The sequence below is a fragment of the Ochotona princeps genome, chromosome 4, assembly GCF_030435755.1.
Source record: "Ochotona princeps isolate mOchPri1 chromosome 4, mOchPri1.hap1, whole genome shotgun sequence".
Taxonomy (NCBI): domain Eukaryota; kingdom Metazoa; phylum Chordata; class Mammalia; order Lagomorpha; family Ochotonidae; genus Ochotona; species Ochotona princeps.
The window spans coordinates 46,579,039-46,596,278 of NC_080835.1; the positions used below are offsets into that span (position 1 = coordinate 46,579,039).

At 38.6% G+C, this 17,240-nt stretch overlaps 1 protein-coding gene across 4 annotated transcripts in view; it reads left to right on the forward strand.

Annotated features, from left to right (window-relative positions):
- The window catches only part of SBF2 (SET binding factor 2), a 416,533-nt gene that overhangs the window by 184,275 nt on the left and 215,018 nt on the right, over positions 1-17,240 (forward strand). For all 4 annotated transcript variants that reach the window (XM_036494152.2, XM_004593793.3, XM_058663392.1 and 1 more), the window contains exons 4-6: positions 6,770-6,892; positions 7,848-7,958; positions 8,867-8,972. In XM_036494152.2, coding sequence (XP_036350045.2) covers positions 6,770-6,892; positions 7,848-7,958; positions 8,867-8,972 — 340 coding nt within the window. The remainder of the gene's footprint in view (positions 1-6,769; positions 6,893-7,847; positions 7,959-8,866; positions 8,973-17,240) is intronic.

Below are 17,240 nucleotides of genomic sequence, written 5' to 3' on the forward strand. Positions count from 1 at the left end.
TCTAGAATGTCTAACTGCATCTTTCCGATGTCAGTCCCATCATCACCGTGTGTAACAGGCCTTTTCTTGTCTCCCTGACTCTAATTCTCCTCACCTCAGACACTCTTCATTTCTTCCTCCTTTCTTATTTTTTTGTCTCCATAGGATATACATAAACTAAAATTGTTTATTTACTTATTTGAAGGACAGGGAGATACAGAGAAAAAGAGATCTTCATCTGCTGGTTCACCCCGCAAACAACCTCAAAGGCTGGGGCTAAGCCAGGTCCAAGCCAGGAGCTTGGGACTCCATCCAGGCCTCTCACATGGTAGCAGGGGCCAAAGCATCTGCATCTGCTTTCCCAGACACATTAGCAGGGAACTGGATTGGAAGCAGAGCAGCTGGGACTCAACTGTGTGATCCAGTATGGCATGTCCACATTGCAACTTAACCTTCTTTGCCTCAACATTGGCTCTAGGAATACTTTGAATAATTTGAATATTATTATTATTGAATAATTTGAATATTGAAATTTTTGAATAATAGTATCCCATCTATATTCTTAAATTCTTTAAAATTAACTCCAAAATGTCTAAGCTTATTCTATTGAGAATTCATTTGGCTGAAAATTTTTGTTTTTTTCGATCGTAGCATCCTTTTGAGGTATAGTAAGAAAACTGTCCTTTGTTATGTGGGGTAGCCTGCCTTCTGGGTGGGTTGGCTGCATAGTTACCCATATTATTATTTAGCTTATACCTCTATTGCTTGTAGTTTACATTAAGTGATAGTAAGCTCTTAAGACTTGATTACATTAAAGTTCCTGAGGATTTGCTTGTGTTTGTTTAGAAGCAGAATGGGTTGAGGGGAGTGTTGGTCTGCTGGCTGGGCTGGGTTGAAACCAGAAACCAGAAACTCTTTGAAGGTCTCATGTGGAATATAGCAACCCCAGTACTTAAGCCATCATCTGCTATTTCTCAGGTGCATTAGCAGGGAACAGGATAGGCAGATCAGCTGGTCCAGGAATTGGCATTCTAATAGGGGATGCTGGACCTGCAAGCAGTGGCTTAATCTACTGTACCACAGCACCATCCCCAGATTAATTTTTAAAGCTAAATTATCTCAAAAATTGTGCTGTAATTTCTATTGTATCACATTAATTAATAATACATTTCTATTGTATTCCATTAAGAGGAACTAATTTCCAGTTCCATTTTGAGTGATGGTAAGCTTAGTGAATGGGTGTTGTATGACAACAGCCTTTTACTTAACATTTTGGTATCTTTTTAATGATCATTACCAAATGCATTACTTCATTAGAATGAGGAAAATGGTAATTTCTAATTATGTGATTTCTTTTGCATTTATTAGCAGAAATTAATCTATGGATTAGAACTTTGATCAACTGCAGTTTTGTAGCACAGACATTAAACTTGTGTTCCTTTATTTTTAAATTTCAAAGTAGTAGATTAGTGTTTTAGCAGCCTTCAATAATAACCATTAAAAATGCTGTTATGGACTATTGGATTATTTTGTACATTTGATGAGTTTTAGTCAACTGCAATTTTATTGTTTTTCATAGTTTTTGTACAGATTCTTTTCTTTTCGACAAATGAAATGAACAGGATTATTTTGTATATTTTTCAACCTAGGAAACAAATGTCAGTTCCCTTAGTCCTTATTCCAGGTTTCCGTTACTGGAAAATAGTATTTAACAAATATTTGATGATATAATGACTTCTTAAATGTACTACTTAGTACGGTGTCTGGTGTGTAGAATATATATGTAGCTGTACTCATTTTCATTTATATTCTTATTTTAGTTCTTATAGAGCAATATCTCAGAGTGTAATCCTTGGGTCAAAATGTTCAGTACCACCTGGGAACTTTGTAGAAATATATTCTTGGGCTTTAAACGTTCTGAGTGAGAAACTACAACTGGAACCCAGACATGTGTTTTACTAAGCCTTCCAGATGACCTGGCTTCATATTATAATTTGAGAAACACTGTTCAAAAGTGAAAGTTCCTATTTTTTCTGGTGCAGATGTAACACAGGTGTGCTGAGCTATTTTCTTAGGGCAAATGTGCAGTGCCGCGACTTAGAGCACCATGTCAACTTCCTAATCTTTTTAAATCCTACATATGCTTTCTAAAATATAAGACATAAACTGGAATATTCTACTTTATGAAATAATCATTTTGTTTTTCTAGCCTCCTAAGGATATAGAATATATACACGTTTCATATTTTATATCCTATTTTAGAAAACTATTCCAATATTCCAGTAGTTCCTCTGGATGTTCTGGAAGGAAAAAACATATAATGAATTTGAGAGATCTATGCATTATGCCCCCTTTGCTTGGGATTGCAGGAACAATGTTTACATATCAAACTTGAAGAAATTCTGCAGTAAAGTCGCTTTTAAAACTTGGTTTAATTAACTGTTTCCAGAGATACTTGGTTAAAATATCCCTTGGCTGAGCAATATCTGTTAGCTTCCAGGAGAAAGAACTTCAGAAAATGCTATCTTATGAGTATGATTTTTGATCTTATGAGTATGCAGCCTCAGGCTCTGAACTATTAAAGTAGAAGTTTTCTTAAGTGTACATATACTAGCCCTATAACTGAGTTTATCCTGCCTAACGAACACTGGAGAACCCAGGAGTCATGTAAGTAAAAAACCAGCGTGGCAGAAACAAGATGGCGGAAAAGAGTAAGGACACATTTAAACGGACTGAGAAACATTTAATCAGGATGAAGCAGAGAGGACACATTCCAGGAGAGAGGAGAGGACAGAACAATAGCAGAGGGGTACCTGGAGACTGACAGACACAGGAAAGCAGCAGACACAACTGCGTGGTGTTGCAGTGACTGATACTCCAATGGCATTCAGCTAATGGCAGTCTGAACTCCACCAGCAGCCGGAACTCCACCAGCAACCAGATGGAAAGGGACTTTCACTGGGAGCTTGGGAGGTGAACCCAGACAAAGAACTGTCGGTCCTCTGGTCCGTTTGATTTGACCAGGAGCAGAGACAGAGCAGCAGATCCCAGATGGACAGTGCGAGAACAGGGTGGATTTCACAGCCCTCTCAGCTCCCTAGAATCAAATTGGACACCATTTTGCATAAGGAGGCAAAGGCAAGGGAAAGGACTGAGCATACACTGAGCTAGGAGTGAACTAATTTCTGACTCAGTGAACTGCAGCAGCGTGGCATTCTACAGGTTCCACCCAAGAGAGGTCCGGGTAGCCCTCAGACCTGATGACCAGCAGATCAAGAACTCTAGTAGTGGTATGTCAGGTGCCATTTTGTACACTGTGGCAAATGCTTTAGGACTGCAGGGGACAACAGTGAACTGCACATGTGCTGAGCTCACGAGAACTCACTGATCTGAAGCAAGGAGCCTCTTCTGTGTTTCCCTCTGGTGTAGAGGGCCAAGGATCCAAGTGCTTGAGCCATCTCCCTCTACTTTCTCAGGCACACTAGCAGGGAGCTGGATCAGAAGTGGAGCAGCCAGGTCACAAACCCGTGCCCCTGTGGGATACCGGCACCACAGGCAGAGGTTTAGCCACAGTGCCAGCCCCTAAACCTGTTTTTTCATGTTGGCCTACCAATGTGATTAAAAGATTATTTGGCAAAAAAAAAAAAGAGAGAGAGAAAGAAACTTTTCAGGGGAAGTTTTAAACCATATAGAATTTTGCAACTACTGAAATGTTTTAAAGTACTTCAATTTCCTTACTGAGGCAACTTGGAGAAATAGTACTCTAGTAAGTCACATTTTAAAAAGGAAATTGATACCTGGAATTTTTTACATGCAGAATTTCTTTGTCCCAATTTAAAAAATTGATTGTTTAAATAAATAGTGTGGGAATGTGGAATGTTGAAATAACAGCACGGAGCACTTGTTGGATACAGCATTTCTTTCGGGGCATAATGAACAGGGCTTGGCAGTTGCTTTGAGTGAATATCTAGCATTAGAATGCAACCAGGATGACATTAAACTTTTCAAGCTATTAACCGGTAAGATAGAGTACCTAAAGATTTCCCCAGTCTATTGCATAAAACGATCATATAAAACCAATAATCAAATGTTGTCTCAAGATGTTTGAAGGACGATAGCACGTTTAAGGCAGATTTGTAAGTTAAATATTTATTTCCATAAAATTTCAAAGCACATGTGCTGTCAGCTAAACATGACGTAAATTCCACAGAAGTTTGAAATTCCATTAGTAAATGTAGTCCATGTTAATGGTAGACAATGATATCTGTAACTGAGCAGATTTGGTTGATGGTTATGATATGAATAAGAGGTAAGTGACCTTGCATGTCAGTGTGAGATAATTCAATAGAGAGTAAAGTAAATTTGTATATTTAATAAGGCTTAGTGAAAATAAGAAATTAGCTAAGGTTAGAATAATGTTTATAAGTGCTATAAGAATAAAATAGTTGAAAATGTTTTATACTATAAATAGTAGATTTCAAAACATCATTTTAACATCTCACAGATTCACAGTTTTGCATTTCTTATTCATTTTCTCACATATTTTTAAAATGTGAAAATTTGTCATTGCAAATCACCAAATAAAGCCATAATCACTATGTAATCATTTCCCAAAAGATCTAGCAGGTAGAGAGAGCAAAGTAACAGTATTCTCCTTACATGATAAATTTTTAAAAATTTATTGAAATGATCATATGCCTATCTTTTAGAACAAGACTTATTTTACCTAATAATATCTGAGTTTGTTATCTGCAGTGTATTTTGCTTTGAAAGCAAGAATTTGAATTTTTCTCTGAACCTGGGATACTGTCATCCTGTATAGCAGTTACTGGAATTAAAATCAACATCTTCAGATTTATAGCACATTAAAAATGTAAAGGCAACAACTACAATAAAAAGTGATACAAATAATTTTGCTGAATACTTATTTACATTATTTTGAGCTGTTTTATTGTTATTTAGCAAGTCCTTAACATCTTTAATAAATAACCAGCATAAACTATTTTCTGCTGTTGTCATAGTTGATTGATAGTCACTTTTTTGACATGATTATTGCTCTGAGTTCTAATGGTACTCTCGGGTATTTATCACAATCTCATAAAAATGTGGAGAGTTTTATCTCTTCCAGGAATTTCAGTCATTCATTTTTATAGCAACCCATGAAGAATATGATTCATTAAGTGAGGAAATCTTTGATAAATTCATAGTTATCACATTTTTGTTATTTATAAAGATTCCAGAAACCAACCAGCCTAATTTTAGTTTTTGCTTTGTAACAAATGAAAATCTTTCAGGAACATATGGACTTTATCATGCATATAAAAAGTAAACAGATAGTTCCCTTTAGATTATAATACATTCCAAGGACATCTGATACTTGATTGAGTTGTGCTGTACTAGCAACTAAATGAGCTGTAAGAAGTAGAAAAATGTAGTTTTCAGTCCTCTTGAGAAGGAGGGGAAAATACCCTGAAATCCATTCTAATAAAATTGATTTTGGAGCCAGCATTGTGGCATAGAGGACTAAAAACCATCAACTGCAATGCCAGCATTCCATATGAGTGTTGATTTGAGTCTTAGCTGCTGCATTTTCAATCCAGCTCCCTGCTAGTATGCTTGGGACAGCAGCAGAAGATGGCCCAAGAGCTTGGTACCGGCTTGCATAAGGGAGACCTAGATGAAGCTTCTGGCTTCTTGTTTCATCCTGGCCCATCCCTGGCGTTGCAGCCTTTTGGCAAGTGAAACAGGAGATGGAAGATCTCTTCATCTCTACCCTCATTTTCTTCTATATTTCAAATAAAAACATTTTTTAGAAAGAAGTCATTTCTTTATGTATGGTAAACAAATATTAAATATCAACTGTTGCCCAGTGCTCCTTTTGAGGAAGAAGCCATCACTAAACAAAACAGAAATAATGGCCTTTTTGGAAAATGTTTTGGTAAGGATACAGACCAAAAATCAAGATAAGTTATATGGATAATTTGGGCAGTGACAAGTACCATGGGAAAAATGAAGCAGAGAAACAGAATAAGCAGGTTAATAACTACCTCTTGGGCACATTAACCATCTAGTTGGCATCGCAACTTCAAATACAGTGGTCAGCAAAGGCATATTAGAGCAGATGATGCTAGGAGGAAGACCTAAAGGGCACAAGGGGCTTAGTCCTTAGCATATCTGTGGATGGATGTTCTTAGGATTATCTGGACAGAAATCACATGCAATTCCTGTTCATTGATAACCTGACGCGTGTTTGAAGAGCAAAAAATAAACAAGTCTGAAGAATGAAGGAGGGGGGGTCTTTCCTGTGGTGGAGACCCCTCCTGCTGTGGCAGGAAATTTCCATCTTTAGTGTCTCTAATAAATCTTGCTTTTCACACTGAAAACACTTTTCACACTTCCTTTTCCCAAGTGGCTGCAACTGTCCAGGCTAAGCCAGATTGAAGCCAGCAGCTGGGAGCTCCATTTGGATCTTCCACACATGTAGCAGGGTCCAAGTTCTTGCCATCTTGGGCTGACTTCCAAGGTGCGTCAGCAAGGATCTGGATCCCAAGCAAAGTGGCTGGAACTCAAACTAGCATTCTGATGTGGGATGCCAGCAGAACAAGCAGGTGGCTTAATTTGCTATGCCATATTGTTGGTCCCAATTGCTTCAGAATCACTTTGCTTAATTTTTATAAATTATATTTGATAAGTTTTAATTTTTGTTGGTTATATGAAGGTTATATGATACATCTGTCTTGTGAGTTACAAACCCAGAAAATTCTGTTGATTATAGTATGTCTTTTTCTAGGGAACAAAGAAGGAAGATGATGCTGAAAATGAAGAAGTATCTGGCTTAATTCAGCCTGCGGAAGTGTTTGCTCCCAAAAGCCTGGTGTTAGTGTCCAGATTGGATTACCCAGAAATTTTTAGGGTAAAGAACTCATAGTTACAATTATTAATGTATTTTTGTGTAAATCTTGAGTAAACTATGGAAGAAAGTTGTTTGTATTTAAAATACCATTAGATTAATTTAGAAATTCACCAATAAAATAAAATTAACCTGAACAGGAAGAAGAATATCACATTAGATGAAATGAATACCTGATTGAATTAACATGACTTAAAACTAAGCTTCTAAAACATTATGCTTATCTTTTAAAAGATCTCACATTTATTGAGGCTAAAATCTGTAAAGTCCTAAAGAAAAGATGTGATTAATTTTGTCAAATTTAGCTTGCAATAGTAATTTAAAAACCTCATTTATTTTTGCCCATTCACATTGGTGTCAGTGGAATGAATATTCAAGATTTCTTGTAATTCTGTTCATACTATTGCCATGTTGAGTTTTCATAGTCACAGAGTTCGATAAAGCAAAATGTTTGCTAAAGTGACATTTTGTATTTTATCATATTCCATTAAGTTCAGTGTTAGTACTATGTTTTCTGTATCTTTTTTGTTATGCTTTATTACAAGCCATAAAATATTTTCTATTGGATAAATTATCTATTTATAAAAACCACAAAAGAAGGCAATAGTAGTGAACTTTGATCTTGACTTTTTTTATGTTGACTTTTTAAGTGATTTGATCGTTAGCTAAAACAACAGGGGAAACAGTAGAGCAAAATTGGTTTTTAGCCCTACACCTGTTTAATAAATTATGGATTTCTGCTTTCTGTAAACTCATCTCAGAAACTCATTTGACAGTTCTGGCTCTAAAGGAAAATTAAATAAACTTAATCATATTTGCTACTTAAAAGTTATTCCATATTCAGTGTAGAATGTACTTTACTAGATTCAAAGAGAAATTTTCCTAGGAGCAGATGTTACAAAAATTTATTTTTAGTGCTTTTTCCATGAAATAATTTTGTGAATCTTTCTCTTGGCAGGCCTGCCTCGGTTTAATCTATACTGTGTATGTGGACAGCCTGAATGTTTCTTTGGAAAGTTTAATTGCAAATCTTTGTGCTTGCCTTGTTCCTGCAGCTGGAGGGTCTCAGGTAAATGGAATAGAAAGGGAGATGGGAAGAATGTATTCTTTTCCCTTTCTCCAGATGGTTTCTGAAGAAAAAGAAAGAATGATTTAAATATTTTAGCTTTAAAGAGAATCCTAGTTTAGTTAAGCATTGTCCCTATGGTCTGTCTTCTAGACACCCGAAATTTTGTTCTTTTCTTAGGTCAGGAGGTTTATTTTAACACATGGCTCACCTTTCACATACATAATTAGAAGTCATATTCTGTGTAACTTGAACTCTATATTTTCTTGGAAATATACTTTTTTAAGTTTAACTTTTAAATATGTCCTTTCCATATTCTTACCCTTAGTATAGTTCCATCTCATTTTTATTAACTTGAAGATGTTTCAGGGATAGAAATAAAATAACATTAATAATACTACTCTCAACCAGTTATCTTCATAACTACAAGGACTTTGAGTAGTATTCTTTGAATGTTTTGAGATTTTTTTTTATTTGAATTACAAAAATTAAAATCTCATTTGCTATGATTTAGTTATCGTTTCTAGGGGAAAGAAACTAAAAGGAATTGATTTGTCCTTAAATTATGAAAATGATTAGTTGGTAATAGGAGCTAAACTTTAAGAAACAGAATTGCTTTATGAAATTTTTGAACCTTTGCTCAAGTTTCTTACTTTAACATTTTACTATTTTTAATTTTAATATTTTTTCATATTTTTTGTTTCTTGGGTCTAGTAAATGGTCTCTGACTTCTGACCCAGACCGTTTTCAGGATAGAATGTAATGTGGATACCGTGGGCTATGTATGCATTGTTGTTACTTACATGATAACCTGTTCTATATGGGGTCATTTGTTCTGAATTTGAGCTATAAAAGGATTTTACTTCAAGAAGATCTCAACTCATTTGTTTCTCTGTGATTCTATCTTGTAGAAGCTGTTTTCCTTGGGTGCAGGCGATCGGCAACTGATTCAGACTCCTTTACATGATAGTCTTCCTGTCACAGGCACAAGTGTGGCTCTCTTGTTCCAGCAGCTGGGTATGTCTTTCCTTTCATTTTCCTTGTTCTTTGTAGAAGCTTATGGGGGCGGGGAACCATCTGACAGAAGTCAAGAAAATATAAAACAATCATAAGAAACCTGAGGGGTAAAGACAGAAAAGCAGAGCTTACAGTGCAAATTCTGGCTGCTGAGGAGCTGCCTGCCTGAGGAACTTGCTGCTGTGTCATCTCTTGGGGAGAATAAGCAAGAACTGATTTAGTTTGGATGCTGTGGTGACTAATGTGACTAAGAACAAGGAAGGCAGATGGCGTGCTTGCAGTGGCTTGCATAGCTTGTTGCATTGTGAAAAGGCATGTGACTCGAAACTTAATTCCTCTGGAGGGTGAGAGAAAAAAGAGCATTCGCTGTCGTGTCTTTTCAGAGAGTTACCTGAACATTGGCAAATATACAAAGAAATTGTAACTATTCTTTGCTAATAAGCATGTGACAAAATACAGTTACCTTAGAATGTAGCTTGACTGTTCTTAAGTAAACACTATCATCCAGCCATTTTGCTTCTAGGTGTTTACCCAATGAAAATGATAATACATACCCATAAAAACCTCAAAATGCTCTTAGCCGTTATGGTTTTTTTTTTTTAAGATTTATTTGTTTTTACTTGAAAGATTTACAAAGAGAAGAAGAAAAGAACTTTCACCCATTGGTTCATTCCCCAAATGGCTCAATGGCCAGAGCTAAGCTAATCTGAAGTCAGGAGCCAGGAACTTCCTCCAGGTCTCCCACATGGGTGCAGGATCCCAAGACTTTGAGCTAAACTCTACTGCTTTCCCAGGCCACAAGCAGGAGCTGGAAAAGAAGCAGGGCCACCAGAATATGAACTGACATCATATGGGATCCTGATGCGTGCAACACGAGGACTTTAGCCACTAGGCTACTACACCAGGCCCAAAGATTTATTTTTACATTTTTATTGGAAAGACAGATTTGCAGAGAGAAGGAGATACTGAGAGAAAGATCTTCCAGTTTTTGGCTCAATCCATAAGTGACAACAGTGGCTGGAGCTGAGCCAATCTAAAGCCTGGAGCCAGGAACTTCTTCAAGGTTTCCTACTCGAGTGCAGGGTCCCAAGGCACTGGACCATCCTCGACTGCTTTCCCAGGCCGCAATCAGGGAGCTGGATGGGAAGTGGAGCAGCCAGAACATTAACCGGTACTCATGTGGGGTCTCAGCACGTAACGATACTCATGTGGGATCTCAGCACGTAAAACGCGAGGATCTAGTCACTGAGACATTGCACCAGGCCCAAAAGACATTGTTTTATCACCCTGTTGAAGGCCAATGTTGGGCCATTATCAGAGAGTTCACTACCTGATTTGGACGTAGGTGATAGTTGTGGATTTTATGAAGCACAAGCAGGAGACAAATAAAACTGTGAGGTTCTTATGTAACTTTGACTAGTTTTCCTGTGAAAGGCCTAAATATAATGATATTATTTCTTTTGCTCTTCTAACAATTATTAAGATATTGAATTTGTTTTTCAATTTGTAAGGTCTCGGTGTTTTCCAGAAATAATTGTGTGTCACTCTGACCATAAATCTCCATAATTTCCTGCTCATCACCATCATCCCTTGCTTACCATGTTTTTTTTATCCATTTGGTTTTTCTTTTTGTTGCAGTTTATTTGAAATGTTTCTGTTTGTCTGTGTTTTATATGCAGAAGACAGAAATGTTTCCCAGTATTAAGATTGTATTTATTGGAACCAATTTTTAAACCTTTTTTGATATTTGAATCTTTTTTTGTGTGTGTGTGTGTGTGTATTTGTTTTTTTTTAATTTTTAATTAATATTTAGCATTATATGACAGTTTCATAGGCTTTGGGAATCCCCCTCCCCCTCCCCCCCTCCCCTCCCCCCTGGTGGATTCCTCCACCTTGATGCAGCATTACAGTTCAAATTCAATCAAGATTCTTTCCTTGCAAACATATATTAAGCATGGAGTCCAGCTACTTATTGTCCAGATGGGTTGAACAGTTTCTTGGGGAGACCATTTCTGGTCCGAAGTCAGAGCTGGTATAATATCATCACAGTCAATTAAGAGTCCCAATATAACATCAACAGCAATTTGCAATATTATGGAATTGACATAGTTTTGAGTAACCAGTATGTTAAAGAAAAAAAAAAAAAAAAAAAAACAAAGAACAAAATAACAAAAAAAACAAGTCCTAACCACAACCTATGATTAGCTCATTGACATCTCAATTTTAGTTTATATACAGGACCGGACCGGCTGCTATATACCCCGAAAAGGCCACAGGGTACCATTCAGCTGTCTCATGTCTATTTCATTTTAGTATTTAGCCATTTGTTGTGTTGAAGTATAATTTTGTTGATCTTGGCAGATTTTGGGATAATCCAGACTGGCCTGTAACTCTAACAAGATATTTGTCGACATTTAAGGTGCAGAACATTTTTTTTTTTTGGGGGGGGGGTGTGCAGGGAAATCCTCAACACCATGGTGAGGAGTGACCAATCTTTGTGTCCCACCCAGCAAGGCATGAGCCAATCCATGCCAGCTCTTTCCTGTCAGATTTCAAGCTCTACTTTCTATTGTTTGTCTATTTATTTTAGGGTTTTTTTTTTTTTTTTTTTTTTTTTTTTTAGTTTGTATGATTGTTTGTTTGCTGTGAGGGGTTTTCGAAGCGATCCCGATGGTCACTGCGAGGGAGGGCGGGGGTCCAGAGGTAGAGCCAGGCTCGGACCAGAGAAAGCTCTCCTCCCTGGTCCTGAAGGACATTAATTGTTCTTCTGTGTCTGCTGACCGCTCAGGGCTTCTGGCTGTCTTTCCGATGACGTTGGTTTCTACGCGGTAGTGTTTGGACTTCTTCCATCCCCTGCGGGAGCTCCAGTTGGGGGTGGGTGCAATCTCTAACAACCTGTATCCAATGCAATAAGATAATGCGATATAATCTATAAAACAACAATTAATGTCAGAATACTTAAGATCTACATCAAAAAAGTGTAAAACCTACTATACCCTCAATACGCTGTATTAACCGGTAATGGGGAGGGAGTGCAGGGAAATCTTTCAGGACCATAAAAAGAGTGAGAAAAAAGTACAATATAGCTTATCAAGGTCAAATCTGGTATTTCATAGACAACAGACTCAATGCGGCACTAAACAACAATAAAACTACTATACCAATGCATGAGGGGGGAATCGGGTGCGATCCTGACAACCTCTTAACAGGAGGTCATGTGCGTGGAGCAGGGGGGCTCTCCAGAGTGGAGCAGGTGGTAAGGAGGAAGCTTGGATCCCAACCATGAAGACTCCCAGATCTTCAACATAAACTACTAATACGAGCAACAAGGACTATACCCCAACTCCCAAGGAGGCCACAGGGAATGGGATGCCCTCGGAGGCCAAGTACTTTGATATTTGAATCTAACCCATAGCTGTTTAACATGTTATCCCTCCCTGACGTAAACAATATTATGTAATATCCTTGACATGTTTTGACTTCTTTGCATCTGTAATTTGGATTTTAATTCAAAATACTTTAGGTTTATATTACTCAGTTTTCACAGTGTGCTCTTTATTATACAGTTTTAAGTCACTGACCGAGCTGATCCTTTTTCCAGAAATTGTCAAAATCTTTTTTTTTTAGCTTTCATATACTTTTATAGCATAAAAGGCAAAAAATAAGATAATACAAAAATGTTTCTGTTAAGGCAAATTGAGTATGGTTATAATATTTAGATTTTGGGGCCCGACAGCATGGCCTAGCAGCCCAAGTCCTTGCCTTGAACATGCCGGGATCCAATATGGGTGCCGTTCTAATCCCGGCAGCTCCACTTCCCATCCAGCTCCCTGCCTGTGACCTGGGAAAGCAGTGGAGGACGGCCCAAAGCTTTGGGATCCTACACCCGCGTGGGAGACCTGGAGGAAGTTCTTGGCTCTGGATCGGTGCAGCACCAGCCATTGCAATCACCTGGGGAGTGAATCATCAGATGGAATATCTTCCTTTCTGTCTCTCCTCCTCTCTGTATATCTGGCTTTGTAATAAAAATGAATAAATCTTTAAAAAAAAGAAGAATATTTAGATTTTTAAGATATTTAAAGGATGAAATAATTAAATAAATTTAGATTCCTTGGAGAAAGAAAGAAAATGTTATGAAAAGATTTGGGTGCAGACTGGCATTGTGGCCTAATATATAAAGCCTTGTCTGCAAAGCGGGGATCCCATATGGATGCTATTTCAAGTCCTGTCTGCTCCCCTTGGGGACCAGCTCCTTGCTAACGTGCCTGGAAAAACAGCAGAGGATTGCCCAAGTGCTTGGCTCCTGAGCCCACACTGGAAGTCTGGATGGAGCTCCTGGCTTTCGCCTGGCCCAGCCCTGGCTGTTGCTGCATCTGGTCAATGAGCCTGGGGATGGAGAGTTCTCGGTGTCTCCAGGTACTTTACTTGTCAATGAGGATATAAAGATGAACAAATCACAGCCCTTATCCTGGACACACCTTTAGCTTAGTGGAGAAATAGTTACGATTTTATAAGTATAGTACAGTGTAACTAGAACACTGATCAAGATACTCTTGCCAACTATAAAACTGGGAGGGAGGGAGAGAGGGAGGGGAGGGATGGTATTCTGGAAGGAAAAGCATGTGCAGTAGTAAAGGAAATCATGAAAGGACTTCACAGAACAGTGAGATATCTGACAAAACCTGTTATAGGAATTAATCAGAATGTTATTGAGAAAATTGATTGCTTTTCATTCCAAACTGAAGATATAAATATTGATGATAATTTTATAAAGTATCATTTTGAAAATGCCAAAAAGTAACATTGAGTCCTGGTTGATTCATATACTGCTACAGTTAATAGAATCACACATAATAAAGTTTGCAGTTGCTACATGATGTATGTTTGAAGATAGAGGAATATTGGTTAAGTCACTGACAGGATTCCTTATGGGAGTCTTGGTCTGAGTCTTAGCATCTCTCATTACCATGCAGCTTCCTACTAATGCGGATAGGAAGTCAGCAGGTGATGGCCCAAGTGCCTGGGCCACTGCCGCCAGGTGGGGCTGTAGACACAGATGGAGTTCCTGGCTCTTGCCTTTGGCTTGTCGCGTCCTTGGCTGCTGTGCCATTTAAGGAATGAGCCAGCAAATGGAAGATCCGACTCTGTCTGTCTCTTGTCTTGCTCTCTGTTTCTCATCCTCCCTTCTTCCACCTTCCGTACTCTGTTGATTTGCCTTTCAAATAAATCTATGAAACAGCAATCAAATAAAATGTGGGGGGAAATCAAGATGGCGGAATAGAGTAAGGACACATTTAAATGGACTGAGAAACATTTAATCAGGATGAAGCAGAGAGGACATATTTCAGGTTGTAGGAAAGGACAGAACTACAGCAGAGGGGTACCTGGAGACTGACAGACACAGGAAAGCAGCTGACACAACAGTGTGGTGTTGCAGTGACTGATACTCCAGCACGGCGATCTGAACTCCACAGCAGCCAGAACTCCACCAACAACCAGGTGGGAACGGACTTTCACTGGGAGATTGGGTGGTGAACCCAGACAAAGAACTGTCCATTCTGCTGGTCCGTTTGATTTGACCAGGAGCAGAGACAGAGCAGCAGATCTCAGATGGACAGTGCAAGAACAGGGTGGATTTCACAGCCCTCTCAGCCCCCTACAGCTGAATTGGGCACCATTTTGCGTAAGGGGAAAAGAGCAAGGGAAAGGACTGAGCATGCGCTGAACTGAGAGTGAGCTCATTTCTGACTCAGTGAACTACATCAACGTGGCATTCTACAGGTTCCACCCGGGGCAGGTCTGGGATAGCCCTCGGATTTGACGGCCAGCAAATCAAGAACCTTAGTGGTTGCACATCAGGCGCCGTTTTGGGCACTGTGGCAATAGCTTTGGGAATGCGGGGGACAATGGTGAACTGCGCAAGTGCTGAGCTTGCGAGAACTTGCTGAGGTCCGTGATTGCACTGGTCCCGCAGGAAAATTATACCAAGTGTGGCATCGTACCAGCCAAAATAGGTCTGTGTGGCACCCAGATCTAATGTCCAACAGGTTCCAGCAAGATCAGCGCCACCAACAACCTAATTATATAGGACACCTGGTGTCTCTCTAGTCCTGGGACCTGCTCCAACTGGAAGTGGGAGAAAGGTTGCAGAGACAACAGTGCAGCCTCAACAGGGTATCAGAGGAGGAGGAGAGTGGTGAGCCAAGAGCTGGCGCTGTGGAGACCACTGTGGAAATCTAACATAAGAACCCAGACCTGGAACTTGCTAGAGGTTGTGGCACAAGTGGCTGCAAGGAAAAAGGTGTGTACCAACTGCAATAAGTAAAATCAAACTGTAGACCTGTGGGTGACACAACCTAGAAACCTGCCCCAAGGAGAAGACTCTGCTAACCAGAAGTACAATGACCAAGAGCAAAAGAAGACACAAAGGCACAATGAATACTACTGAAAACTCCCCTGCAAAGGAGCAAAAGCCTATGCCAACCTCAGAGTTAACTGAGGAAGACATCGAGAAAATGGGGCACACAGAATCCTTAAGACTCATTTTAAAGCTTCTGATCAAAAATAAGAAGCACATACAAGAGTTCAAAGAATTTAAGGAAGCAATAAAGCAAATCAAGGCTGATATATCAGAAATCAAGAACACAGTAGAGCAAATGAAGAGTACAGTGGAGAGTCTCCAAAACAGAATGAAGCCAGCAGAAGAATCTCAGAATTGGCAGATATTTCCTGTCACCAGGGGGGAGCAAACAGAAAGCTGGAAGCAGAGCTGGATCAGGCCAAAAAAAGTATTCAAGAATTGAAAGACACTATTAAGAGGCCTAATAAAAGAGTTATGGGAGTCCCAGAAGGTGCAGAAAGAGAAGCTGAGTTTGCAAATGTATTTATTGAAATAATAAAGGAAAATTTCCCTAATCTACAGAAAGAATTGGGAAACAAGATCCAGGAGGGACACAGAACTCCCAACAGGCCTGATCAAAAGTGATCTTCACCATGTCGCATGAGCATCAAGCTCTCTTCAATTGAACATAGGAAAAGATCCTTAAATGTGCACCTGAAAAAAATCAATTGACACATAAAGGAACGCCAATTAAGCTCAAGGAGATCTCTCACAGGAAACTCTACAGGCAAGAAGAGAATGGAGTGACATATTCCAGATTCTAAAAGAAAAAAATTGTCGGCCTAGGATAACATATCCAGCAAAGCTTTCTTTTGTCTTTGAAAATGAAATAAAATTCTTCCACAGTCAAGAAAAGCTAAAGGAATTTGCCTCTTCCAAACCTGCCCTACAAGGGATACTTAAAGATATTCTCTTGACAGAGAAGAGGAATGGCACCCAACAAAACCAAAGGCAAACGGGAAGAACATCCAAGTAAAATGACAACAGAAGACTAAACCAACGAACAACCCATTCCTACAATGACAGGACTAAAGTACCACCCATACATATTAAACCCTGAACGTAAATGGCTTAAGCTCAATAAAACGTCATAGATTAGTAGACTGAATTAAAAATCAAAACCCATCTGTTTATTTTCTGGAGAAGTCATACTTCAACAAAGATCAGCGGAAACTGTATCACATGGGTTTTGTTGTTTTCTATTGGTTTCATCTCTTCAAAACACTTCCTTCTGATTAAATCATTCAATGACTCGTAGATTATGCAGTGGCATCATTTTCTTCACGAAGGTTCTTGATTTTCATTTCTTCAGCTACACATTAGTCATTTAATAGCATGTTATTTAACTTCTTGATGTTGTTAATTTCTTTTTGCTCCCGGATGTTGATTATGTTTTGTGGCTTTTCTTTTAAGGGGATGTATAGTAGCTGTGTAATGGAGACTGTCATATCTAGTGACATATCATTTAACTTCAGGCATTGTAAATTTCTATTTTTCTTTTCATTGTTGATTTTGTATTACAACTTTTCATTTAACGGGATGTATAGTAGTTGTGTAATGGAGACTGTCATATCTAGTAACATGTCATTTAACTTCATGGCATTGTAAATTTCTACTTTTCTTTCTATTGTTGATTTTGAATCATGACTTTTCATTTAAGGAGATGTACAGTAGCTGTGAAATGAAGACTAACAATCAGATGTGAGGATGTAGTGTTGTATGCATTTCTGCTTCCAGACAAAGATGGACTTACAATGAAACTGTTTACTATATCTTGACAATAGGATTCTGGACTCTTTGCCATTTTCTAGGCCCGCAATGATGGACATATGACTGAGTATGAAGAACTATATGTTAGTAATGATGTA